The sequence below is a fragment of the Colossoma macropomum genome, unplaced genomic scaffold (assembly GCF_904425465.1).
Source record: "Colossoma macropomum unplaced genomic scaffold, Colossoma_macropomum, whole genome shotgun sequence".
In the NCBI taxonomy this organism is placed as follows: Eukaryota; Metazoa; Chordata; class Actinopteri; order Characiformes; family Serrasalmidae; genus Colossoma; species Colossoma macropomum.
The window spans coordinates 30,808,564-30,835,622 of NW_023494802.1; the positions used below are offsets into that span (position 1 = coordinate 30,808,564).

At 39.9% G+C, this 27,059-nt stretch overlaps 1 protein-coding gene across 1 annotated transcript in view; it reads left to right on the forward strand.

The window, feature by feature from the left end:
* Positions 1–27,059, forward strand: part of scube3 (signal peptide, CUB domain, EGF-like 3) — a 145,312-nt gene that overhangs the window by 49,011 nt on the left and 69,242 nt on the right. The window contains exon 4 of the mRNA XM_036592098.1: positions 13,447–13,581. Within this exon, the coding sequence (XP_036447991.1) occupies positions 13,447–13,581 (135 nt within the window). The remainder of the gene's footprint in view (positions 1–13,446; positions 13,582–27,059) is intronic.

Sequence of the window (27,059 nt, forward strand, 5' to 3'; positions counted from 1 at the left end):
TAATGGTAGTTGTGCTGTTTTACTCGTTTCTGTGTGCCAATCCGTTCTTTCTGGCATTACAGAGTAAATTCGTTTTATCGTAACTTTTTTATTGCACTTTTTACATTTACTGCTTAATTCAGCTCCTAGGATTGCAGTACAATAGAACAGAAAGTAGTTAAGATGAATTGGATGTTTAATTTAATTTACAAAGTACACGCTTTAGATGCAATACATTCAATTTTATTCAGACATTCTAGATATAACACATTGGGAGATACTCTAACATTAATTAGGACCATTAAAAAAAACAAATAAATTAACACTTACATGTGATTATTCCTGCATTCGCTATATTGAGTAGAATTAGAATAGTGCATAATGGAAATACAATACAAAACAGAGAAACATGGACTACAATAGAGTAGAGCAAACAGAATATAGTACAATGCAATACGTTACAGATTAAGATAATGGAAGATAATGTTTAACAGTATTTTAAGATCATTTAAAACCCTGAAAGAATAGAATAGAATACAATAGAATAGAATAGAACAGAGTAGAATAGAACAGTAGCCCTCAATTTCGGTTCTGGGTACCAGTGCCCTGTCTGTTGTATTGTTTTCTGTTCTCTGACACACTCAGTTCCACTTGTTGACTAGTCCTTTGCGCCAGGTCTATGGGGAGCAGAAGAAACTCTACCTTTTGAAGGTCAGTGGTATTCTAGTTTTAAGAACCACTGAATCAGGATGTAAAGTAACAAAACATAGAATAAAACACAATAAAATAGAACAGAGTAGAATATAATATAATAGAATAGAACAGAACAGAATAGAAAAGAACAGAGTACTATAGCATATAACATAGTGCCACAGAATAGAATAGAATAGAACAGAGTTCCAAAGAATAGAACAGAGTACCATAGAATGGAGAAGAATAGAACATAATAGAGTAGAATAGAATTGAGTAGAACAGAAAAGGGTGTACCATAGAATAGAATAGAGTAGAATAGAATAGAATAGTATAGAGTATTAGAACAGAATGCAGTACCATAGAATAGAGTACAATAAAAGAGAACAGAATAGAACACAGTATCATAAAAAAATACAGTAGAATGGAATAAAACACAACAGGTTTGAATAGAATAGAAAAGATTTGTATATTTTATACTTTTCTACATGTATAAAATATATCACAATATGTTAACACAGTTTGGTCTTAGTTTACCCATGTTTGGCCATAATTATGTTAAACATAATATACACATTTAAATCAAGTAAATTCAGCATGATAGAATAGAAATAGAACAGAATAGAACAGAACAGAATAGAACAGATCTGAATAGAACAGAACAGAATAGTAATTTGTCTGTTCTGTTCTTGATGTGCAGGTAGAGGCTTGTTGTGCCACCTGAGGAACTCACCACCACTTTAAAAGCTCTTTCTCACTGATGGCTATCAGCTCGTTCTTAGTCACACAAAGTAATCTAATATTCAGCTGAAAGAACACAAAGTGCTCTCTCTCCTTCTATCTCTCCCTCCATCTCTCTCTCCACTACACACTCACGCTCACTCACACGCTGCTTTGTTCCAATTCATTTAGCCTCATTGGCCCCAGTGTGGATCATTTGCAGTGCTGTATGGATGGGCTGTTATGGTGCAGGCAGGTGTGTAATTGGCTGTCTCTGGATCCCCCCGGCCCACCTACAGCCTCCTTTGATTTTGGCGAGAGTGTGTGTGTGCGTGTTGTTCTTTTACGGTCTCGCTGTTCTTACTCTCACATCCAACCGTTTCTGTTCTTCACATTTGAACTACTGGCCACAACACAGGATAAATAAGCTTATTCTGAATAAATAAGCTGATCCTGACTCTTATCTCGCTGCCCTCTCAATCCATACCTCGCTTTACCCCCTTCTGTCCCTCTCTCTCTTTTTTTTTCTTTCTTCTTCACTTTCTCTTTCTTTCTCTTTTCTTTTTAGGGTTGAGATGAACTTTTGCCAGCTCCTGGGCCTGATTTCCCAAAAGATCGGCATAATATATTAGAGATGTCATTTTATACAGTAATTTTGGGATCATATCAGTATCAACATCGGTTTTGACTGATTCTCCAAGGCGATATTTGATCATGTAGTTATTGTATCCCAGAAGATACGCGTTAAAATCCTATAAAAATAGATTTTTCTGTAATGCTGATCCGGATAGATTCAGTCCCAGTTTCTACATTTCATAAATGTTTATCGGCATTGATATCATCCCCAAATTCCCACCTGTTAGCTAGGGTTAGTCTCCCCCATCGCATGATGCTACCAAACTGGGAGGGTGTCAAGCAATGCCAGTGGACAGCTCAACACCCCCTTACATCATCTAACAGATGCCTGTAATGGCTAGCATCACGTTGAGTGATGGAAGAGTGCAGGAGGGCAAATAAACTAGAGTTTTAATCAGGACCGAACCCGAATACAGCCCGAGAACTTCCTGTCAGGGTCCAACCTGATCCAAAATCCAAACAACATCATCTGAATTTTTTTCCCAATTTTCTCCCAAATTTAGTCGCTGCTTATCCACCCCCCCCCCACCGAAATCTCTGATTTTACCAAGCTGGGAGGGTGAAGCACAGCAAGTGGGAGGTGGGGGCTCCAACCGTCTAAGCGTTGGCCCTATTATCACAAGATCTCGAGGTCAACCCCTGGTGATGCTACAGCCATTCGTGGCCTGGAGTCCAAGAGAGCACAACTGGCCTCTCTTTGGGTGGGTAGGATGGCCCCCCCTTCTCCTCCCATCACCCAGCGCAATGCTAGCCAGCGCAGGCGTCTGTCAGCTGACATAACAGAACTGGTGTTTGGTGCTGTCCTCCGAGCGCATGCTGCTGTCCAATGACATTGCGTTAGTGCCAGTTTGAAAAGATGCAGTGACTCACCTTACAGGTCTTGGAGGAAGCCAGTGCTAGCTTTCACCTTCCTAGCGCTGGTGGTATCTTGTGATTGGGGGAGTCCTAACTAGTGGGTGTAATTGGATACAACTAAATTGGGGAGAAAATTGGGAATAACAGAAAGAAAGTGGGAGGTGGGCTGTGAGAACCCCCCCCCAAAAATTTGAGCCTGCCCCAAACCAAACACATTTTGAAGAAGATGAGCAGTCGGGCCCTGTCAGGTTCTGAAAACTAATCCAAGCTCTACAGTCGACCCACAGAGAGCGCATGACCAGTTACACTCTCTTGGACTCCCAGTTACGGATGGCTGTGGCATCGCTGGGGACTGAACTCGTAAACTCATCAGTATTTCCGTAGATAAAACAGTGACATAGTGCACACTTTACTACATTAAGACTAATCCAGTTTAGGAAAAGATTATCTAGAGCGTTAATTACTTTGAAGTACTCCAGTAAAATCACTATGTTTCTAATGCAGTGTGACACTGATATGTTTTTGTTTTTGGCCTTTTTTTAACAGTGTCTTTAGTACAGACATAAGATCCGTTTTGACTGACTAATCTGATGAGATTGACTATTACTTTGGATTGGATTGCGACACATTCTGATAAGATAACAGAGGAACAGGCATCCGTCATACTTTTGATTTTCTTCTTTTGGACTCTTTTCTTCCTCAGCTGTTTTAGCCCATCGGTCATCTTCTTAATGCTTTGTTCTGTGGTCATAAGCATCTGATGTACTGTTGCTTCAGTAGGTCACTAATTGACAGTGAGAGAATCAAGAATATTTTAGACTTGAGGCTTTTACCATCTCAATAAAATGGGTAAACGGCAGAAACAGTTAAAAATGTATAGAGTTTATGATGAAAATGTTATTTGTTTAGTCTTAGATTTGGTTGCTTATGATATTTATCAGATAACAGATAACTATTTTGTTGCTATCATAAGAAAAACTGGTGTCCTTTATCTCTCAGTTCTTTTATCAAAACAGCAATTATCACCTTTTACACATCGCAATCAGGTTACTTGTCCATCATCGATGAAATCTGATTGCATCGCCCAATCGCCCTGGCCTAATACACAGTAGAACGCTCCTCACTCTGTTTTGAATGCACTGTTTCTGCTAACACTAGTTTAAAACCAGAAGTTGTGCGGCTGGTGAAGCAGAAAGTTTCTGCGACGGTTTTGTTTTTGCGACTCGTGAGTGAAATCGGTTGCGAGGGGGTGTTTCATAAAGTTTTCAGTAAGTCAGTTTACATTCCATATTCTAAGATTTCTTTTGGTAGCCAAGAACATGCACGCTCCAGATATTCACATTAATTTCAACCTATTTCAACAATGAAATACAGACAAATTGAACACTTGTATGGAAGAGATTTTGATCTTATTTGCAGTTGAAATATTACAAATACATTTGAATTTGTGACGCTAATGCAGTAAAGCGTTTTTAGCCCCTAAATAAAACAGTTCCTTGATGCTATGTAGAACCTTTAGGAAAATGGTGGTGGCTATACACTAATAAGATGTGGATCTAGGTGACTATTCTGTGCTAATTAGTTTGTGTGTGATTTACACAGATATGTGTTAATACAGGTTTATAATGAAAAGTTTAATGAACAGTGAATAAACCATTTAGAAGTGTCTAGTTTATTAAGTTAAGTGACCCTTATTAGTCCCACAACAGAGAAATTTCACCTCCGCATTTTAACCCATCCATGCAGTGAAACACCACATACACACTAGAGAACATACACACTAGGGGGCAGTGAGCACACTTGCCTGGAGCAGTGGGCAGCCCTATCCACAGCGCCCAGGGAGCAGGTGGGGGTTAGGTGCCTTGCTCACGGGCACTTCAGTCACGTACTGTTGGCTCAGGGGATCAAACCAGCGACCTTCTGGTCACAAGGCTGATTGCGAAACTTCCAGCCCATGACTGCCCCCATAGTCCCATTAGTGTCTATTAACAGGATTGTCTGGGATTCTCTGCTCTCCCGACTGCTACTATCTAGATTAAACGGTTTAAGATGATAATGATGATGATTTTTTCTTTACTGAACAAAGAACAAGAACCCCAAATGTATTTTCCTTGAAATAAACTGTTGCCGGAAACCTTCTCACTCCCTGGAAAACTTCGGCTGCTCTTTACATTGTGTGAACATTTGATGAAGAATACCTGGACAGAAATGGTTCAGAATTACTTGAAATCAAATCTTGTTACACCCAAAATAAAGTTTGAAGTAAAGAATGTTTTTCGTTCTCCTGTAAAGTTCATTCCTGACAGACAAGGCTTTCCTTCTACAGGGACGATTTATGAGTGATTTCCCAGCCGGGTTTAAATTGAGCTTGTGTGAAGCTCTGGCCGTTCTGAGCTGAAACAAGGCTAAAAATAAAAGACCCCGCTGACTCCTCGTTTCCATAGACCTTTTTCGGTGGAAAGAGGAAAAGAGAAAAATCCTTTAATCTTGTCAGGAAAGACTTTATTCTGTATGTTTGGATTTGGCTTTACTCGTGCCCTCCCCTGGAGCTGGTAAGAAAAAAAAAACTGGTTTCTCTTTTTAAGGGTGAAGCTTTGGATTAGTGTTGAGGAAGCTAAGCCTAGGTCAGCTCTTTGGGGGTTATGTCTCCCGTGGAGCTTTGCTCTTTCCTCCAGAAGCAGTTGAAAGCCAGGTTGAAGCCGGTGAAATGTTTGTCCTTGTCATTATTTCTGCTTGCCTTCCTACCAGAGGTGCGCAGCTAAATATTTGTGGACCTTCGCCTTGTTTGCAGGCGTGCCGAAGGCCATGTAGTCTCTAAAAACCTGCAAATTAAAAGCACAAACACGCTAATGAGAGGCCTCGCTCCTGTGCCTCATCCGTGGGGTTGGGATCCAGATGGACACGGACGTTTCTCGCTGATCTGAGAGTAGTTCTCGCTGATCTTTGAACAGTTCTGAACAAGCCCCCCCTGTTTCACGCTACTCATGTGCACACAGAGGAAATCATGTCCCCCAGCACACTGGATTTGAACAGAAACAATTAGGGATGCGCTGAAACTTTTCAGCCACTGGAACATTTTGAAAAATGATCAAAACTGGCTCAAAAAAGGAAAAAGGCTGAAAATTTTGACAGGAAACAAATTAAGATAAAATAGAACTACAGTGGAGTCCAAAAGGTCTGAGACCACATTGAAAATCTAGGATTGTTTTTGTTTAATCCTGGAAATAAACAACAGAACGTTTTAGATTTTTTTGAAAATTTTAAAACGAAAAAAACAAGTAAGAAGAAGAAATATTCGATTTCTAGGTTACTATTCAAACTTAAGTATATTTGTGACACTGACTCATACAAAAAAGTCAGATTTTTCAGTTTTTAGAAGTTCAAAGATTCTACTATTCACTCAGATTGTTCTGCTGATACTATAACTTTTAATGCAAACCTTCAAACTTTGTATTAAATGAGAGAAGAATGCAAATCAGAAGCGTTTTCACTAGTGACCTCAGACTTTCGGTCCCTGCTGTACGTTGAAGTATCAGAATCTAGCACTCACCAAATCATTTAATTGATTATGAAAATAAGAAAAGGTGGTTAAAACACTGTTTTTTCACTCTCTTGTGCCAAACAGTGCAGATGCATTCAAACAGTTTGAGCAGCAGAAGATCAACAGTGAAAATATCAGCCATGTGAAACTCACAGTTTCTATGAGAGACAATAGACAATCAAAAATCCCTGTTGATGTTGAGCATCAAGAGAAGACGCAACACCTGAGAACTTCTCCACTACAGGTTTGATACCAGCTTAGAAGCCAACAATGCAATCATTACACAGAACACAGCGGAACAACAGAAGCAGAATGGAGTTCTTGCAAGCTGTCTGAGGTCGTCTCTAGCCACAGGTCTTAAAATGATGAAAAAATGTACAAACAACAGCCAAAGTGCCAAGAATAAATAAAAAATAGTGGAATTTATTGCCTTGGATGATCAACCGTTTTCTGTTGTTGAGGATTTTGTAGCACATACCGTAGCCTACATATTGCATTGTAAGTTCGTTAAATGTTTTTATTGTAATTATTGTCGCCTCAGTTTTGTCATATTGAAAACAGATTTTATCAATAATAAAAGTGCATTTTCTTTATTATCTTGTAGTTTATGCTTTGTTTAATAAAATAATTATATTAAACAATATATGATAATATAATTAAATAATCAAATAAAATGGCAAATAAAACCTTTTTTAGTTTCGACCAGTATTCTGTTACATCACTGATGACTATTTACACTGGGGCTCAACCGATATGAAAATTTTGTGACATATTAATTTTGGAGAGCTAAAACCGATAATATTGTTTGTTAAACAGTGTTTTATCTGTTGTCAACTGTGAATTGTCAGATCATAATTCTAAAATTTCTTAAAGATTTTCTGCATTATTAAATAGTCTTTTTTGCATTTAATGCAAAATGATGCCTTGACAACTTGAACTGAATCCTTTTTTTATTTAGATATTGTTTATGACACACTGGAGTGCTCTTCTGTGGTCAACCAGGTTTCTTGCTATTGCTAATCTGACCAGTTGCTCTGACCAAATGTCCCTATTATTTAGGATTTGTTTTGATTTTTCAGCCTTGTGATGGCCTGTTTTATTGGCCGTGACCCCTGTTTAGTCCTCCTGTAGAAAGACAACAGCAGCAGAATCTGGCCAATAAAACAGCTAACCAAAAAACAACCAGCTTATGGTCCAATTAGATCTCCCAAAATTGAAGAACTATGCATGCAAAAGGCTGTAATTCCTGCTATTCATCCAGTAAGGACTTACATGCTGCTGTGATATGAACTAACTTTGACTTAAAGCTGACAGATTGTACTTGTCTAATGTTCTAGAGCACATAGGGAAAACAACCCAAATGGTTTTACTGTGCTAATGCTTATGGGCTGCATGGTCTAACTGTAGAATAATAGAGCGCAAGTTTATTTACTTTACATTGATTAAGTAATTCAATTCCATAGCCTCTACGTCATGAACTCTCAGACCCCTCTGGGTGCATGAACCCCCTTTTGGAAACCAAGCGTAAACTGTGGAACTGCATAAAAATGTCTGTGTTACATCCACATGCAGATCAAAAGTGAGCAGTGGGCCTCGCAGCCGGTTCTTACGTAACTCCACCTGACCTCTAACCCCAGCAATCACAGCTCTGGTCTGAGATCAGTTTTCACTCGTTTAGCTACTGATCACTGCCCACCTTTAACAGAAGTCTCGAGCAATAGCACTGGGAGAACATGGCCACTGATATCCACATGTTTATTGAAGCAGTGAAACCCAAAACAGTTGTAACATCACTGTAATGTATGGCCCAGAGTGACTTACTGCTTTTGTATAATGATGGAAAAAAACAATATGATAAAATACAGCTGTGTTTAACAGGGATGTCCCAATACAAAGTTTTGCCTCCTGATCTTATCTGAGACTGTTGTGTATCAGCCGATACTGATCCAAATTCAATACAGCGACATGGTTTAGGTTTGCTAGGCTGCTAATTAATACTACAGTAAAACTGCTTTATTTTTAGCCTGTGCATGATGTGACATTCTGGACTGATCTGTTTTGTTTTTTGGCTCTACTTTTTGGTTTATGATCAAATTTGATTGATGATTTGGCTAACAGCCTCTTTAATGTTCTGCACTGAAATGCTTGCAGTTGAATGCTCTTTGCTCTGTGTTTTGAATGCGCTGCTTCCACTAACACTAGTTTAAAACCAGAAGTGGTGCGGCTGGTAAAGCAGAACGTTTCTGTGATAGTTTTGTTTTTACGGCTCGCGAGTGAAATCAGTTGCGGGGTGTGTTTTGTCCCTGGTCAAATGATACGTTTTATTGATTTTCTAAGTGAAAATAAGTGAACACATCTTCTACAGAGATCACACTTCTGCACGTTTAAAGGCACAGCTACTGTTCATTTGCTGAATTTAACATATTTAACAGAAAATAAAGCATTTAGGGCCAGATTCATTGTTAACAGCACTACGGCACGCAAAGTAAGAGCTATTCATAAAGTCACCTTGGTGCACCGGTGTCTTTTTTAATACTGTGATATTTTCTCCAGTGTCCTAGACAAGAGCCAATCACAATGTATATGTAACTGAGGTCGTACATATTAAAGATCCATGCCAAGCGAAGCTCTGCTTGGTTGCCAAAAGAAAGGAAAACAAAGAAACAGAAAACAAAAATTCTCAAAAAACAGCTACAAATTTTTAGAAGTGCTGACAAAAAAATAGGGCATTGCTTGGTAAAAAGGCACCAAAAGTTAAGCAACAGAAAAAGTAAGCAAATATAACACAAACTGTTGTCAGTTTTTTTTTTTATTTTTCCTTTAATATGTTAAACTCAGCAAATGTGCAGAAAATTGCCGTATTTATGTTCCCTGTAGAGCACGCGTGTCGGGTCCAGTCCTTGCGAGCCAAAACACTGCAGACTTTAGCACGCAGCCTCATTAAACACTCCTGAATCAGCTCATCAGCTAATTAACAAGGCCTTCATGAACTGAATTCGGAGCGTTAGATGAGGGTAAACGCTAATCTCTGCAGCACTTTGACCCAAAACGTCCCCAGTTTGACACGCCTGCTGTCCATACAACATGTAATAACACAAGGGATGCCTAAACTTTGTATTGTTAATAGCTTCAGATGTCTGTGGTTGTAGAACTGTCATGTTTCTTTGTTTTATTACTGATGTTATTAATGATAATGAGATAACGAGCTCTGCTCTGTCTGCAGGGATGCAGAGCGAGATGGTCTAAATGTAAGTAAGTGTGTAAGAGTGAGTCAGGGTGTGTGAATGAGTGTGCATTAAGAGAGAGTGATTGAGAGAGAGAGAGAGAGAGAGGTCTCGTTTTCAGCTCTGAGGCAGTCCTTTTAACTTGATTAAGACTTTTTTCCGTCCTCTCGGGAGAATTTTTAAAAAACTTTTTTTTTAAGTGCAAATAACATGAGCGGTCCGTCCGCGCTGCGCCAGAATCCCTTTCCTTTTCAAAATATTTGCTTTGGACTCCGGCCCCCCTCCATCAGACAGCGCAGGCCGACGCAGGAGCCGAGTGACGAGCACGCATGATCCACCACGGCAACGCCTCATATAGGGGGGAGAGAGAGAGAGACGGAGAAAGAGAGAGAGACAGACAAGGAGACAGAGAGAGAGAAGCAGAGTGAGAGAGAGAGAGATAGAAGCAGAGAGAGTGAGACACAGAGAGCGAGAAAGAGAGAGACAGAGAGGGAGAAAGAGAGACAGAGAGAAAGAGAGAGTGAGAGAGAGAGAGACAGACAGAGAGAGAGACAGAGACAGACAGAGAGAGGGAGAGACAGACATGGTGAGGGACAGAGAGAGAAAGAGAGAGAGAAAGATATAAACAGAGAGAGAGAGAGACAGACAGAGAGCGAGAGAGAGAGTGAGAGAAAGATATAAACAGAGATAGAGAGAGAAACAGAGAGAGAGAGAGTTAATATTAATTAATATTTTTATTCTTTTTATTATTATTATTATTGTTATTATTATTATTATTATTATTATTATTATTATTAATCTCTTCTTTCATCACTTTGGCAACAGTTGTTAATTGCAATTCATTCATCAACTAATCTTAAATACTTTAAGCATCTAGAACTTTTTAGCCTAAAAGGGAGGCGGAGTCAAGGAGTAAACAGAACCTTTGAACAGTGACCTCCTCTGTGTTGTGTGTAGAAGAGAGTGAATGTCTGCTCTGTTACTGCCCTGTTGTGGCTCCACAGCAAAATCAGATTTGTAAAAATAAAATAATCCTCCTTTACAGTAAAATAAAGCTCTACTGGTTGTTCAGTTTCCTGCCGGAGATGCGAGAAAAGCATTTATAGCTGAGCTTAAGCTTAAAGCAGAGCAAAGTAAGTCTGTGTTTGTGTTTATATTATATTTTTTTAGTCTATACTGGTACATCAGCACATACTGAGACATATTTACAGCCAAGATGGTAAAATGGACATTAACTGTTGTGGCTTCCAAGGTGATTTTTGTTGAAAGGACAAATGGCTCTTCTTAACATTTGGGTTGCCGACCTCTGGTCTGGGCAGATGAAGATGAGCAGCGGTGGCCGAGCTGTCCAAGGTAAAAGTGGAGGTTTGATTCTCGCTCAGGGCTGAGAATGCTCAGGATAGGAAACTCTATCCTCCAAGCTTCCCAGACTGGACAAATAGACACCAAATTAGTTCCGCATGACAGCTTATTAAGAGCAAGCTTGTGTATATAGCCTATTATTGATGGTATGAGACCAGCGCAGGGATTGGGTTGCAGCGTCACCCTCCGTTACAGATGCGTACCACCAGGAGAGCGCTGACACACGCATACGTTCAACCAGAAAACTGGAGAAAAAGAGAACATGTCGACATCTGAGTGTAATTGGTACCATTCGCCACTGGTGTGTGTGTGTGTGTGTGTGTGTGTGTGTGCATTTGGTGGGGTTTATCATTTGTTGAGAGAAGCCAGCGAGCAATAAAGAGGCTGAGTGACGGCCCACTCCAATATTTTTCTTACTGTCTTTCTCAGATTCGTGTTTGGAGTATTTGAATGATTCTCTTACTCCTGAGACTCGTTTATTTGCTGCAAATGGAGATGATGAGTGAGGCTAATGTTGCAAAAATCCCAATAAAAATGTCTGTCTCCGTGCTTTGGCCGGCACAGTCCGTGCAGAGAGAGGGCAAAGGGAAGAAAGCGCCAGAGACGTTTAGGAATTTGCTCTCTGCAGGATCTGTCAGGAGCTGAACATCAGGCCTGAAGCTTCCAAGAATTCCATCAGCCTTCTGCCTTTGGTCTACAGTCCTTATGGTGTTGTAAAGTATGATGAGCAGTGTCACGAAGTGCCGCCGTAGCTAACGTTCACATTTTGGCGGGAGCTTATAAGCAGAGATAATCGCCAAGTAGCCCACTTAATGCAGCTAAGTCGTTAGATTACCCTCCAACATATTAAAGAGCTCATATTTTATTTTTTATGTATTTTATTTTTTTCCCTTGAGGTCCACTTATGACATTTGTGTGGTTTTATATACCAAAAATGGTCATAATTCATTTGTGCATGACCCTTTCCAACCTCTCTTTATCTCATAGAATTAAATAGGCTATATCTGTTACTGTGTGTTTAAGGGGGGTGAGATGTAGCCAGTGAGAGTGGTTTGATATGAAATGGTTCATTGTAGAGAAACTTACTGTATCCAACGTCTTTCCAGTGGTGGTGATGGGAGCCAGGGGTCACAATGTCTATGACACAGATATAGCCATTTTATTTACTGTCCAAAACCACCAGTGAACCTACGCGTGAGTTTTTATATGCAGTGTTAATCATGATAAAATAGTGGAAAATCTGAAAAAATATGTTTTCTTTGGGGACTATTTTGCCTGACATCACCCTGCATGTACCCATCCACCATATATATGTTTTTAAAAAAGACATTTTAGGCCAAAAGCTTCTTACAGAACTATCACAAAACAATGTCTCAGACAGCAGGCAGAGTATTCATAACCATTTCATGTGATAACTCCCCATAAGAGAGCTTTTAGAGGCATTAAACTCTGGTTCCTATCAAAACCACTGTAACAATTCTGACTTTTCTCTAGAACAGAGCATTTCACACCAAACCACTCTTAAACCTTGATTATGTCATTCAGAAATTTTGAAATATTTCTATATACTAATACTTCTATAACCTAAGAATAGCTCAGCTAGTTTGCATTGAAGTCCCTGTAGTGACTGAGTAATAAGCCTGAGATTTTAAGGGGGTAACAAAAACGTGATTGCCCAGCTGTTTTTATTTTTCAGTATTACTGTAGTTTTTGAGACAAATATTAAAAGCATGACGCTGTGCAAAACTAAATTTTCCTCATTTTTTGAAATAACAGTTTGTAATAGTAAAGAAACATTACTGAAGTTAAAAAACATACTTTCCTCTCCATGCAGTCCATATATAGAGACTAAGCTGAAAAGCAGCCTGTTTTGAATGAAGGGTTTCTGTGATGTCAGTCTACAGCAGTTTAGCTCCGCCCATTCAGGCTGAAGTTATAAGGAGTGTTGCAGCCTGGACTGCTTTTTGAAAAAGACACAATTCAGGGCAGCCAATCAAATCAGAGCAGAAGGATGTTCTTCTATTTATTTGTTGTGCAATACTGGGTTCATCTGGAATTCAACACTGAGATGTTTGGCATCCACTGCTTCCAAAAAAAAAGATAATAATAATCAACACCTGGGTTTGCTGACGTCTTTCTGCCGCCAATATGTAAATGTAGCATAAGGGACAAAAAGAGTTTTTTTTGTACTCAGAAACAACGTCAACATCATAAATTGGACCTCACAATACAAATAAATACAGGAAAATACAGGATATGGACCTTTAAGATTATGGAAAACATACATTCAGTCGGGTGTGTCCAAACTTTTGACTGCGACTGTAGTAATTTCCCAATGAATTTTGCAAATCAATGCTCAAGGTTTCTCTCTCTCTCTTTCTCTCTCTCTCTCTCTCTCTCTCTCTCTCTCTCTCTCTCTCTCTCTCTCTCTCTCTCCAGATGTGGATGAGTGTGCGGAGGGTAACGGAGGCTGTCAGCAGGTGTGTGTGAACATGATGGGGAGTTACGAGTGTCGATGTAAAGAGGGCTTCTTCCTGTCCGATAACCAACACACCTGCATCCAGCGGCCCAAAGGTGAGTGACCCTGTCCAGCCTCCTTCACCTCCTTCACCTCCCTCACCTCCTTCACCACCGCTTCGTTTGGTCCATCTGAGCTGTGTACAGTCATTTATCGGATGGATGGACACAATAAAATCCAAGGAAATGCAGGATACGGGCTCTTTAAGATTATTTTTTCCTTCTATGGTGGACGGAATTTGACTGCTTCGGTTTTCTGTGCTTAACCATCACATTTTAAACATTTTAATATTCATAAGTTTGATGAAAAATCTAATTTACACAGTCCCCTTTTATGTGGTGAGCTAGCCAGGACATGCTGAGTGTGCTTCGTTACTTTTGCACTTGAGCTACAAGGCTATTGTAGATAATAAACGATAGAGTCATATAGGCCCTGTCCCATTTCACCCCCTGCCCCTACCACTCAGCCCTTAACCCCTCTGTTGTGAGCATTCACGTCTAGGGGTAGGGTATCCTGATTTTTGTTGAGATAGAGGGGTAGGGTGAAGTGTTAGGGCTACATGGCCCTGTAAACGGAGGCTTTTCAGAGTCTCACTCCAAACAGAGTGTTATCAGAAAAACAAAAACCGGCAAGATGGCTGAGCGAGCGACCAAAGAAACCCACAAATGTGAGAATTTTCTTCATTAAAAATTACGATAACCGTTGTATTATCTTAGTTTAATGTTGTTTCAATGTATTTTGGTTGTTTTCTTCGTAACAAACAAAAAATCACTAATAGCATGTTAATGTCTCGGTAGCTAGCTAGCTAACTTTCCCGTTCCACCTTAAATAATCCACCAGTTCTGACGCGTAAAACGCCAGAATATAACTGCTGCACCATTTAAGGTGGAACAGGAAAATTCGAACAAAAAGCTGGCGAAACCCCTCTTTGAAGGCATATGATGCCCTAAATGTAACTAAAGCCCAGCAGTGAGGTTGCTGAACTTTACCCTCCTCTGCTATCACTGCAGACTGGCAGGGTCGCCTACAGAGCAACGCTAGAAGCTGTTAATGATGTAATGCTCTTTTTTTTTATTTGAGGGTCCCATTTTATAGGGGAAGATTTCAACCACCACCCCTTGTAACTAAGTTCCAAGGGGTTAGGTGACAGGGGTAGGGGATAAAAAGAAGAAATGGGATTGGGCCGTAGTCCAGCAGTTAGTGTTGTGCAAACTGCATGCCTAAATCAATCTGTGTTGAGATGTTAAAGGAGAATTCCACTGAATTTTCAAAATTTATGTGTAGTTTAGTCATTGGGACATAAACAAGGTCAGTCAGAGTGATCTAATGTGAAAAGGTTCATTCTTAAGAAACGTTCGGACTCAGATTTCTTTACAGTGGTGGTGATGTGGGCCAGGGGTCCAAAGCATCTACAGCGGTCTACAATGTCTACAACACAAATATAGCCATTTGTATTGGTCAATTTTATTGCTCTCAGATTGAACCCAACAGTGAACCTACACGTTTTCTGAATTTTTATTCGTAATGTTGATGATGGTAAGACATTGGTGTTAATATGGTGTTAAATTTGGGGGATTATTTTGCCTCACAACACCCTACATGTATCTCTCCACCATGAATCAGTTTTAAATAATATATTTTAGGCCAAAACGGTTTCTAAAGCTATTGTTAAATAGTGTTTCAGGCTTCATTCGGTGTATTCATTACCATTTTATGTAATACCTTTCTGTGTAGGAGCTTTTAGAGGCATTAAACTCTTCTCACTGGTTCCCATCAGCACCACTGTGAACAATTCTCTGTTAGTTTCTCTAGAACAAAGCATTTCACATCAAACCACTCTGAATGACTGTTTACGTCTTAAAGAATGAAATTATGCAGACATTTTAAAAAGTCATTGGAAACATATAAATATTTGACCAAACTACTCCTAAATAGTATAGAACCAGTTCTCTTGGCTGGAGTGTGTATGATATAATTCCCATCTATTGTTCAGCATCGCTTTTATTTGAATCCTGTTATTGCAAACACACAGCAGCCAAGCTCTGCTCCAAGCCTCGTCTCTGGAGATCCATCTGGCCTGCTGAACCGCCTGTGTTTGCCTTTCATAAGGGCCGTGTTATTCGAGTCTTTCAAACGGCTGGATCGTATGTTTCAAACGCTGCCCCTGCCATGCTGAAAGAAGCAAAGTCTTTATTGTGTTTTCTTAATTCTCCCTCTCACTCGCTCGCTCGCTCTAAGTCTTTTTCTCCTCTCCCGTTGGAACGGGGCTGATAAATGCCTCCGTTAATCTCCCATATTTCTTGTTAATATCAATTTTATTACTCCCAGATTAAAACCTCTTGGCCGGAGAGGTTAGAATGGCGGTAAATCCACCAGAAGTTCCCTCCTCCATGCAGAGACGTTACATTGAAAAACAAAGTGATGCACTGAGTTTTACTTTATTTAGTTATAGTTTTGTCTGTCAGTTTACTTTTGGCAGTAACTGTTCATGTAATATATTTTATTTATGTGGAAATAGATAAGTTTGTACCAAGTAAATTCATTGCATTATTTTATTTTAGCGTAAGGTGCAGAAAGTTGGGCCAGTATGTGAAAAGCTAATAAACAGTGATTATTAAACTCTGTTTGACCTGTCAAAATGATATATGATGTTTTGTTAAAATGATTGGAACAGGAGCTTTTTTACCACTGTGTTACATCATCTCCCATAATTGTTTGGAGACTGAAGACACAAACTGATCCAGGTTTGAAAGTGGAATTTTTTGCCTTTATTCCTTACACAAGTCTTCAGCTGCAGTGCTTTCGTCGTCCTGTTTTGCACTTTATAATATGCCACATGTTTTCAATGGGAGACAGGTCTGGACTGCAGACAGGTCAGTCTAGCACCAGCATTCTCTGATTACACAGCCTTCTGCTGTAACACATGCAGGATGTTTCTTCATGTTGTCATGTTCAAATAATCCTGCATGTCCCTGAAAAAGACGTCATCTAGAAGGCAGCATGTGTTGCTCCAAAATGTGTATATATTCTTTTTTTTTAGTGTGCAAGTTACTCACTAATACCCCGCCATAAAGTGTTCTATATCCCCAGATTCAGTTAGTAAAATGCCATTCAGTAATCTTTCTACATGCTATATTCATATCTTAGCCCGTAAAACCACAGTAGCACAAAAACAAGCTTAATATTTTTGCAGTTTTTATTGAAAAAAATGTAAACTATGATACTGATATGATCATTTTAAACACAGAAGGCTAAAATACAAGTAATTTGAAGTTTATACATCTTTTCTTTTTCAAGTTATGCCAGTTTTTCTAGGCATTTCTAGGTTCCTCTGTGTTTTTTTGGAACATTGCTTATAAATGAAAGTTACAAAAGAGCACTTTGCAAAGCCCACACAAAAAGGGGTCAGTTGTTTGTATTTTTACACAGTCTGTTTCATCTGCATTGTGATGCCAAAATCACTGACGTCTTCTGAATAACATTTGAAGAGCTGTCACACTGTGCGTCATTCCAGCTGGAACAGCAATTCTGGATCCTTGCTTGTAGAAAATATCCTCTTAGTCTCCTTTGGCTTATTTGTTTCCTGTTTTTGTTTTGGGATTGTGTTTCTTGCTTTTCTCTCTTTCAAAGTTGACCAAAGACATTCCCAACTCGACTGTCTCAAAATCAGAAATGCTGACTGGCAGACACAACCTAACCGAAGCCAGTCTGTGCTGGCACTTTCTGCCGCTGCGCATGGAAACCCCCACTTTCAAACTTTCAAATCTAGAAAATAACACACTCCTATTGGCTGTGGCTCAACTACCAAAGCCAATCAAATGCGGAATGTGGACTAAACATCACATGACGTCACAAAAGAGGCGGTGGATGGAAACTGATCTGTATACAAACGTTTGAACAAGCATTGTTTCGAGTGCATGGAAAGTTTTACTTTCGCGCTTTCTCTCTGGTATCAAGGAAACTTCTAGACTTTTTCACAGCTTCCTACTAATGAATTGAAATCTGTGAAGTTGCGGAGTCACAGTGTTATGATAAAATGATGGCCAGTCGTGGGCTGGAGGTTAGGGAACCGGCATTGTGACTGGACGGTCGCCGGTTTGATCCCCTGAGCCGACAGTACATGACTGAGGTGCCCTTAACCCCCAACTGCTGTGGATAGGGCTGCCCACCGCTCTAAGCAAGTGTGTTCACTGCCCCCTAGTGTGTGTGTTCACTAGTGTGTATGTGGTGTTTCACACAAAATGCAGAGGTGAAATTGCGTTGTGGGGCTAATAAGGCTCACCTAATTTTAATTGTATTTTTTTTTTTTTTAATTTCATACATTCATCTAATGATCGTGGTTCAACATTTTCTAACTCCAAAATTTCCTAGCACTCTAATAGAAAACTACTTGGTGGAGGTAGTTCAAGAAATAGAAATGCAACATTTTGGTTTTGCAACTAAATTCTCACATCAGCCTCATCAGCTCCACTGTTTATGTTTGCTTTGAAACACATTTCTGGTATTGAAGAAAAAAGCCTTTAGATCAGAGATGATGAAGAACGTATATTTACTCATGCAGTGTCTAACTACTGACGGGTACTGTGAATAGAGGAAGGATGTGCTGATATCTTGTGAAGATACATTTGTAAAGGGTGCATCACAGCTACCTCAGCTGCAGCATAAGCAGGCTGGAATGTGCTGTTGCATGACCTGTGTGCCAGAGGTGTGTGTCACTGCAGCGTTTCTGAGCCTCTGCAGCAGCCTGGGTGCTGGTGTGAGGTGATGGACTGTCAGGTTAGATGAAGTATTCCCTCTCCAGCACGTTCTCCCATACCCACCCAGGCTCCTGAGCCCTGTCCCAACTCCACTAGAGGAGAAGGCGTGTTTTACACATATACATACATGAAAAGTTCAGTGTGTCGTCTCACAGCAAGAAGGGCCTGGGTTCGATTCCCCGGGCGGGTGACCAGGGTCCTTACTGTGTGGAGTTTGCATGTTCTCCGCATGTCTGTGTGGGTTTCCTCTCACAAGAAGTAGCACTGCCCCCGAGGGTGTGTTCTAATCTCCTCTCAATCATGTTGAAGGTACTTCTAATTGTTTAAAGCTACTGAAAGTATTAACATGTTTTTTTACAGTTTCTCCTTTTGAGTCTTGGTTCCTCTCAGTAGTTCTTCCTCATGTTCTTAGAGAGTTTCTCCTTTAGAGTCTTGGTTCCTCTCAGTGGTTCTTCCTCATGTTCTTAGAGAGTTTCTCCTTTAGAGTCTTGGTTCCTCTCAGCGGTTCTTCCTCATGTTCTTAGAGAGTTTCTCCTTAAGAGTCTCGGTTCCTCTCAGCGGTTTTTCCTCATGTTCTTAGAGAGTTTCTCCTTTAGAGTCTTGGTTCCTCACAGCGGTTCTTCCTCATGTTCTTAGAGAGTTTCTCCTTTAGAGTCTTGGTTCCTCTCAGTGGTTCTTCCTCATGTTCTTAGAGAGTTTCTCCTTTAGAGTCTTGGTTCCTCTCAGTGGTTCTTCCTCATGTTCTTAGAGAGTTTCTCCTTTAGAGTCTTGCTTCCTCTCAGTGGTTCTTCCTCATGTTCTTAGAGAGTTTCTCCTTTTGAGTCTTGGTTCCTCTCAGTGGTTCTTCCTCATGTTCTTAGAGAGTTTCTCCTTTAGAGTCTTGGTTCCTCTCAGTGGTTCTTCCTCATGTTCTTAGAGAGTTTCTCCTTTAGAGTCTTGGTTCCTCTCAGCGGTTCTTCCTCATGTTCTTAGAGAGTTTCTCCTTTTGAGTTTTGGTTCCTCTCAGCGGTTCTTCCTCATGTTCTTAGAGAGTTACTCCTTTAGAGTCTTGGTTCCTCTCAGCGGTTCTTCCTCATGTTCTTAGAGAGTTTCTCCTTTAGAGTCTTGCTTCCTCTCAGTGGTTCTTCCTCATGTTCTTAGAGAGTTTCTCCTTTAGAGTCTTGGTTCCTCTCAGTGGTTCTTCCTCATGTTCTTAGAGAGTTTCTCCTTTAGAGTCTTGGTTCCTCTCAGTGGTTCTTCCTCATGTTCTTAGAGAGTTTCTCCTTTAGAGTCTTGGTTCCTCTCAGTGGTTCTTCCTCATGTTCTTAGAGAGTTTCTCCTTTAGAGTTTTGGTTCCTCTCAGTGGTTCTTCCTCATGTTCTTAGAGAGTTTCTCCTTTAGAGTCTTGCTTCCTCTCAGTGGTTCTTCCTCATGTTCTTAGAGAGTTTTTCTTGATGAGCAGTATCACTCATCAAGAAACTTACTGGAGTGTTACGTAACACTTGATTCCTTTCAATTACACGAAAATGGTTTGTAGCTGTTTGCCGCGGTGATGTCAGGAATCTCTCACAGTCAAAGCGACAGAATCCTGGAGCCTGATTGGTTTGTCGGATCCCTCTTAATGACCGATGGATAAACAGTCCAGTAGTGGTTGCTGTTCTGACACCTTCAGTGTAAGAGCGGCGTTTGAAGGCATGTGAACTCCGCTGCCGTCCGCTCGGCGCTGCGGGAAATATTTACTCGGGAATCTGAACCTCACACACACACAGACCTGCTTCCTCCACCTCAGAGTCACATTTGTTTCCAGGAGCGGTGATGGGCCCCTCGCGCTCTGAGTCTCTCTGGAAATATAGCTTACCTAAATAAACACACATATATACACACGCAAACACATGTACAAGCACACATGATCAAACACACACACTCAGACGAGCATCTATAACATCATCTCCCATCCAGCACAGTGCAAAAGTGAGAGACCACCATTTGTTTGTTTTATTCACTTCCAGTCAAAACCTCTTTTAAAGGGCAACTCCACTGATTTTTCAAAAATGCCTGCATAATTAAAGGGTTAAAGTGTCGACAGAATCATTCAGAGTGGTTTAATGTAAAGTGTGTCATTCTAGAGAAACTTACCGAGTCAGAACTGTTCACAGTGGTGGTGATAGGAACCAGACATCCACCTCTAACAGCTCCCTCACAGAAGGTTACTACATGACATAGATATGAATACACTGCCTGATGTCTGAGACACTGTTTCATGGTAGTTTTGTCATAAAGTGTTCGGTCTAAAAGGTATTTTAATCAATTCAGAGCTCTGAAGTTTGTGTTGTTGTTGTGCAGTGAGTGATGTGATGGTGTTTTCTCTCACACATACACACACAGAGGTTTTCTGTGTTCTTGTAGCTTTAGGCCTGTAGTCCCCACTGTGGTGTCTGGATGAGGTGCATGTTGTCCAGATTTGTGGATATTTTATTTGGGGGCTGTGGAAGGAATTTGTGTGATAAATGCAATAAAATCTGCTGAACGCGGTACCAACACACTGCTGTTCCACTCCTCGCTGTATTAACCCCCGAGCTGTTTAATCTACAGCAACAAGACTTTTCAATCTTTCACACTCAAACCATTCACAGCACACACCAGCTTACAGAGAAAACCACCAATCTCTCTCTGTATCTCCCTCTGTATCTCTGTCTCTTTCTCTGTATATCTCACTCTCTCACGCTTTCTCTATCTCACTCTCTCACTCTGTATCTCACTCTCTTTCTCTTTGTATCTCATTCTCTCACTTTCTCTGTATCTCTCTCTCTGTATCTCATTCTCTTTCTCTGTAGATCTCACTCTCTCACTTTGTATCTCACTCTCTCACTTTTTGTATTTCATTCTCTTTCTCTGTATATCTGCCTCTCTCACACTTTATCTCATTCTCTCACTCTGTATCTCACTCTCTTTCTCTTTGTATCTCATTCTCTCACTTTCTTTGTATCGCACTCTCTCACTCTTTGTATTTCATTCTCTTTCTCTGTATATCTCACTCTCTCACACTATATCTCGCTCTCTCACTCTGTATCTTACCCTCTTTCTCTTTGTATCTCATTCTCTCACTTTCTCTGTATCTCTCTCTCTGTATCTCATTCTCTTTCTCTGTAGATCTCACTCTCACGCTTTCTCTATCTCATTCTCTCACTCTGTATCTCACTCGCTTTCTCTTTGTATCTCATTCTCTCACTTTCTGTACCTCACTCTGTATCTCACTCTTTTTCTGTCTGTATCTCACTCTCTTTCTTTGTATCTCACTGTCTTTCTTTGTATACCTCACCCTCACACTCTCTGTATCTCACTCTCTCTCTTTGTATCTTACTCTTTTTCTCTCTTTATCTCTCTCCCTCTCTCTGCATGTCACTCTTTTTCTCTCTATATCTCACTCTGTCTCTGTAGCTCATTCTCTTTCTCTGTATATCTCACTCTCTCACTCTTTCTGTATCTCACTCTCTCTGCATCTCACTCTCTTTCTCTCTGTATCTCATTCTCTCACTCTCTGTATCTCATTCCTCTGTATCTCTCTTTCCCTGTATTTCTCTGTTTCTCTCTCTTTCTCTCAGTTTCTCTCTTTCTGTCTCTCTTTTTCTGTCACTCTCTATTCAGTGTCTTTTGGTTACTCTCTCTCTCTCTCTCAGTCTCTCTTTTCAGTGTCTTTTTGTACTGTCTTTCTCTCCCTCTCTCTCAGTCTCTCTTTATCTCTCTCTCTCTCAATCTCTCTCTCTCACTCCATTCAGATTCTCCATCCTCTATGTAGTTCAAGACTAGACTTACTCTCTGACCTGAGAAACTGACCCCCTCCGTCTGCCCTTTGGTCAGTGTTTGTCCGTTTCCAGAAAGCGGCAGATCCTTCCAACCAGCAGCTTCCCTGAGCCAGATTACACCATCACACAGCCTTCCAGTCTCCACACACTCTCTTCTTCATGTTTACCAGAAAGGTTCTGGGTTTAGTCTGTGACTAGAGTTTAGTCTGAGACTTGGCTGGCTTGGTTCAGATATTGTTGCCGTGCCGTGTGTCATTATGCACACGTCCCATCCTTGTGCTTCTCAGGACATAATGACTGTTTGCATCTCAGTTCACAAAGACATCTGTACTCTCTACAATCTTACGTCTATTTACTCAGGTATTTCTCTGTAATTGTGGTTCTAGAATTAGATACTCTGTTGTTACATAACTAGAAATCAATACTTAAAACTCTCAAAACATTTACATTCAGGGTGAAACACAACAACACAGAGCTGCAGGCAGTGGTCACTGTGGTTATAATGTCTGACCAGGGGTCATTATGCCTAATGTGGAGTCCTACCTATCTGCAGTGTGGTGGCGAGGAACTGTAGACAGTTTCATATAAAATCATGAAGAAAGCCCGATGAAAATATACTGACCCACACGCTGCCCTACACTGGAACACTCAACAAGATCCTGACTTACATAACTGCCCCCAGACTAACACCGTCCCTCAGAACACACACACACACACACACGCAGGTGATTCAGCCTCCGCAACAACCAGCTGGAGAGTTTGAGAGGACAGCATGTACACTCTTAAAAAAGATGGTTCTCTCTTAAAGAAGATGGTTCTATATAGAACCATGAACACTCAAATAACCCTGTGCATGATTAAAATGTTTCTTGCATCGTGAAGGGGTTCTTCAGACTGATGGAGAACGTGTTTCTATATACAAATCTTTTTGAAAAGCGTTCTACATAGCACCCAAAAGGGTTGCACTATTGTTACAAGCCAAAGAACCTTTTTTCGGTACTATTTGGAACTGTTTTTGACAACAGTGTATAATCTGCCCTATCTGTACAAAGTTCTATTACACACTTCTATAACCTAAGAATAGCTCAGCCAGTTTGCATTGGAGTCCCTGTAGTTACTGCCTTAGTATGTAATAAACCTGGGATTTTAAGGTTTTAGGCATGTAATTGTTCTATACAGAACTCATGGTTCTATATAGAACCATTGCCTTTAATAAAGAACTTCTTTTGTTCTTTTGGGATCCAAATGTGCTCCAGTGTTGCTCCAAAGAACCCATTTTGGCACGTTTATTTTCAAGAATGTAGGAATGGCAGCCTGGTGGCTGCCACATGATGGATCCAGCAGCACCAACTCGAGTCTTTTTACAAGTTGGCATGTGAAATCACAGTAACACACGGCTTCAAGTATCTTACTGCTTTTATAAAACGGCAGCCAACATATGTTAAAATGCACAATTTTAAAAAAAAATGATGAGTTATTATTCAAAATAATCAACATAAACAAGTATTCTGCCAAGAAATTTAGTTCCTTGAACGTATGGTATTGTTGCCAAGCAACCATGGACCACCGAATGAGGCGAACATTGGTGAATATTGTGGTTATTTCATGAACTTTTACATTTTCTGTTATATAACAATGAACATATGATAACACAGCACTGTTTAATGCAAATACTTTTGCTTTGTAAGTACTTTTGGTCACCAAATCCAGCGGCGCCCTCTTCTCCTGCTGGGGCTGAATCTCAAATGGCTCCCTGCTCCCTACATAGTGCACTACCTAGGAATTTAAATACTGGCTCCTGCAGCCCAACAGTGTATAATTTAGCTAAGAAATAGTCATTTGGGACTCAGCCACATCCACATTTGATGAATAGTGCACTATCTTTGGCTTTAGAGACTGGAAATAACTTTCATAGCCAGCACACTGTTTAGGTAGTATGGAGCCGTTTGGGATTCAGCCTGGGTTTGACGCTACTCCTGCCTGAAACACGGATGTTTGAAGTGTGTAAGACATTCAAGTGACATTTTTAGACTTGTATACTGCCGTTTTACAGTTAATCATACTGTAAGTACTTTAATCCAAGCCTGTGATATTGACGATGGAGTTGTTTAGTTTGTTGACTGTTTTTTAGCCTGTTAGCTAGCTGACCAGAAAATAAGCTGTCAGCCCCTCAGTTTAAACAGAAACAGGCTCTCACTTCATTATTGTTTTATTAACACCACAAGGGTTTTTTGTGCTGTGGTGCAGAAATACAGAATTCAGTTGTTGTGAGGTGGTCGTGAGTATATCGTGGATTTTACAATGGCTTCAAATGTGGCCCAGCCAATCAGATTTTAGGACCAAAACTATCTGTTTTATAAAATGATCACATAAAAAGCATTTATTATTAGAATTAAAGCATTTCAGAAATCAAAAAGGTGAATTCCTAAAAATAACAATAGAAAAAAGATGATGTGCATTTTCAGCATCAACTAATCGCAGCAGTCCTAATTGACTTGTTCAAACAGTTAGTTTGTGACACAAACTGAATAACAGTCTACACATTTTGGGCTTTGTTGTTAGTCGAATAAACGGCAGAAATAGCCATTTAGAATAGCGTTTTGCGGCGGTTAAGAAGGAAAAGTTGTGGCTGGAAGCGCTCCAGTGTTTTCTTAATCTTTTCCCTTTACTTTTTGTACACTGGCTGTTTCTGATCCCTGTTTCTTATCGAGAGCAGACGCCACTGCTTTAGTTTAAACAGCACCTGTTATTAATCCATCGTGTCTGTCTTCTGGTTCGAGCTTTTGCTTCAGCGCCTCTTTCTACTGCCTGTCTTGACGTCCGTCACTTGGCCGCTCCTGTTCCATGTTTCCGCTCGCTCACTGGCTTTTATATCAACTTGTTAAAAGTTTTAGTGCTTCATTATTTGAGGCGAAACAGAAGGAATGCTTGTATAATCGTCTGCTGGCTCGCTCACCGTATGTGCTGCAGTCAAAGGAACGATAAGAGGAGGCTGAACGATCAGAAGTAGTAAAGAGGGACTGCGGAGCCTCAGAACTGAAGAAATCTTTTCCTAATCTCTGTGTTTGGGCTTGTTTCTGTTGCTGTAGCGCTGTGGTAGTGATGAACAGATAAAAAAAAAGTGGAAACTTTCCAAAAGCCTTTCTAGAGATTCTAGAGAGTTATTATTGTCATTTTGACATATTTTGACATATTTAAATGTAATTACACATTAACAACACATGCAACAACGATGTAACTACTGGTGATGATGTTAAACATTACAGTAGTACAGCTTATGTAAATACACATGTGCATTAACCTCACAATTATTACACAATGGTGTTCTGACAGACATGTAATATGTGTAATGACACAAAGATGCCTGAGCGATGGAGCATCTGCACCCCACTTGTATTAGAGAGGGAGCAAACATACACACTGATATTGTTCATGTCATTTTTCTGCCTCCTGTAAAGGAAAGCTGAGAAGATCAGTGATGATGCCTGATATTACACTGAGATATTTAAGCAGGAATAAGCACCACAGCACAGAAGAGTTTGTTCATGTGGAAGATCATTCTACCAGCTAGAGGAGAAGACTGCCTGTTTTCCCCTCTTTTTCTCACAGCAGTGTGACTTTTTAACTCAAAACAGTAACTTCTTAATATTTGTATATGGAAAAAATTGTTTATATTCTCAAGATTTTGGCTGATTATGTTGAAATAATGGCTTAATCTTTTTTAGATTTTGTCTGATTATGTGGAAATAATGGCTTAATTTTTTTTAGATTTTGTCTGATTATATGGAAATAATGGCTTAATTCTTTGAGATTTTGTCTGATTATGTGGAAATAATGGCTTATTTTTGAGATTTTGTCTGATTATGTGGAAATAATGGCTTATTTTTGAGATTTTGTCTGATTATATGGAAATAATGGCTTATTTTTCGAGATTTTGTCTGATTATATGGAAATAATGGCTTATTTTTTGAGATTTTGTCTGATTATGTGGAAATAATGGCTTGTTTTTTTGAGATTTCGACTGATTATTTGAAATTTTAGTTTAGATTCTTGAGATTTTAACAGATGATGTTAAAACAGCCTAATTATTTCCTCAAGATTTTGAATGGCTATGTTGAAATAATTGTTTATTTTCTCAAGATTTTGACTGATTGTGATGAAACAGTGTCTTAGATTTTGACTGATTATGTTTGGTTTATAGTCTCAAGTTTTTGTCTGATGATGTTGAAATGATTGGCTTGTTTTTTGAGATTTTGACTGATTATTTGAAATTTTAGCTTATATTCTTGAGATTTTAACAGATGATGTAGAAATTATAGTTCATGTGCTCACGATTTTGACTGATTATCTTGAAATAATGGCTTATTTTCTTGAGATTTTGACTGATTATGTTGAAATGATGGCTTATTTGGAACAGGACACTTCCACAGTTATAGACAGTAAAAGTAGCAGTGATCTTATTACACACCTACATCTTTAATGCGTGCATGTTCAAATGATTATAGCTGACTAATGATAGCAGCACGTTTTTTCCAGTAACAGTACCGTATGATGTATGAGTGTGTCTATGACATAGTGATGCTGTTCAGGGGTTGTTTCAGGGTCAGTCCTACACTGTGGGCTCTGTAGACTCATCGCCTCTCCTGAAGTCTGATTTTCAGATGCTTCTGCTGGTTGTTCCTCATTATGATTTGTGAGGAGCGCTACGCTACTTCATAAAGGCCGTTTTATGGGCGTGTGGCTGTCAGGCTCTCATTAGGGCTGCTGGAAGGTGTGAGCGTTTACTGCTTTACAGGCAGCCTTAATTACTCCTTCTCTTGAGCTGTTAATTGAATGAAGACTGGCTGCGCTAAAATTACTGGCTCTCCTAATGAAGACCGGCTCTGCTCCTTCTCTCTGAACGCAACCATGAGAAGAGTCTGTTCTGCTGAATGAACAGATGTTCAGTTAGGTATGTTTTGTTTCCTTCAACAACGGTGAAATACAGGACCTTCC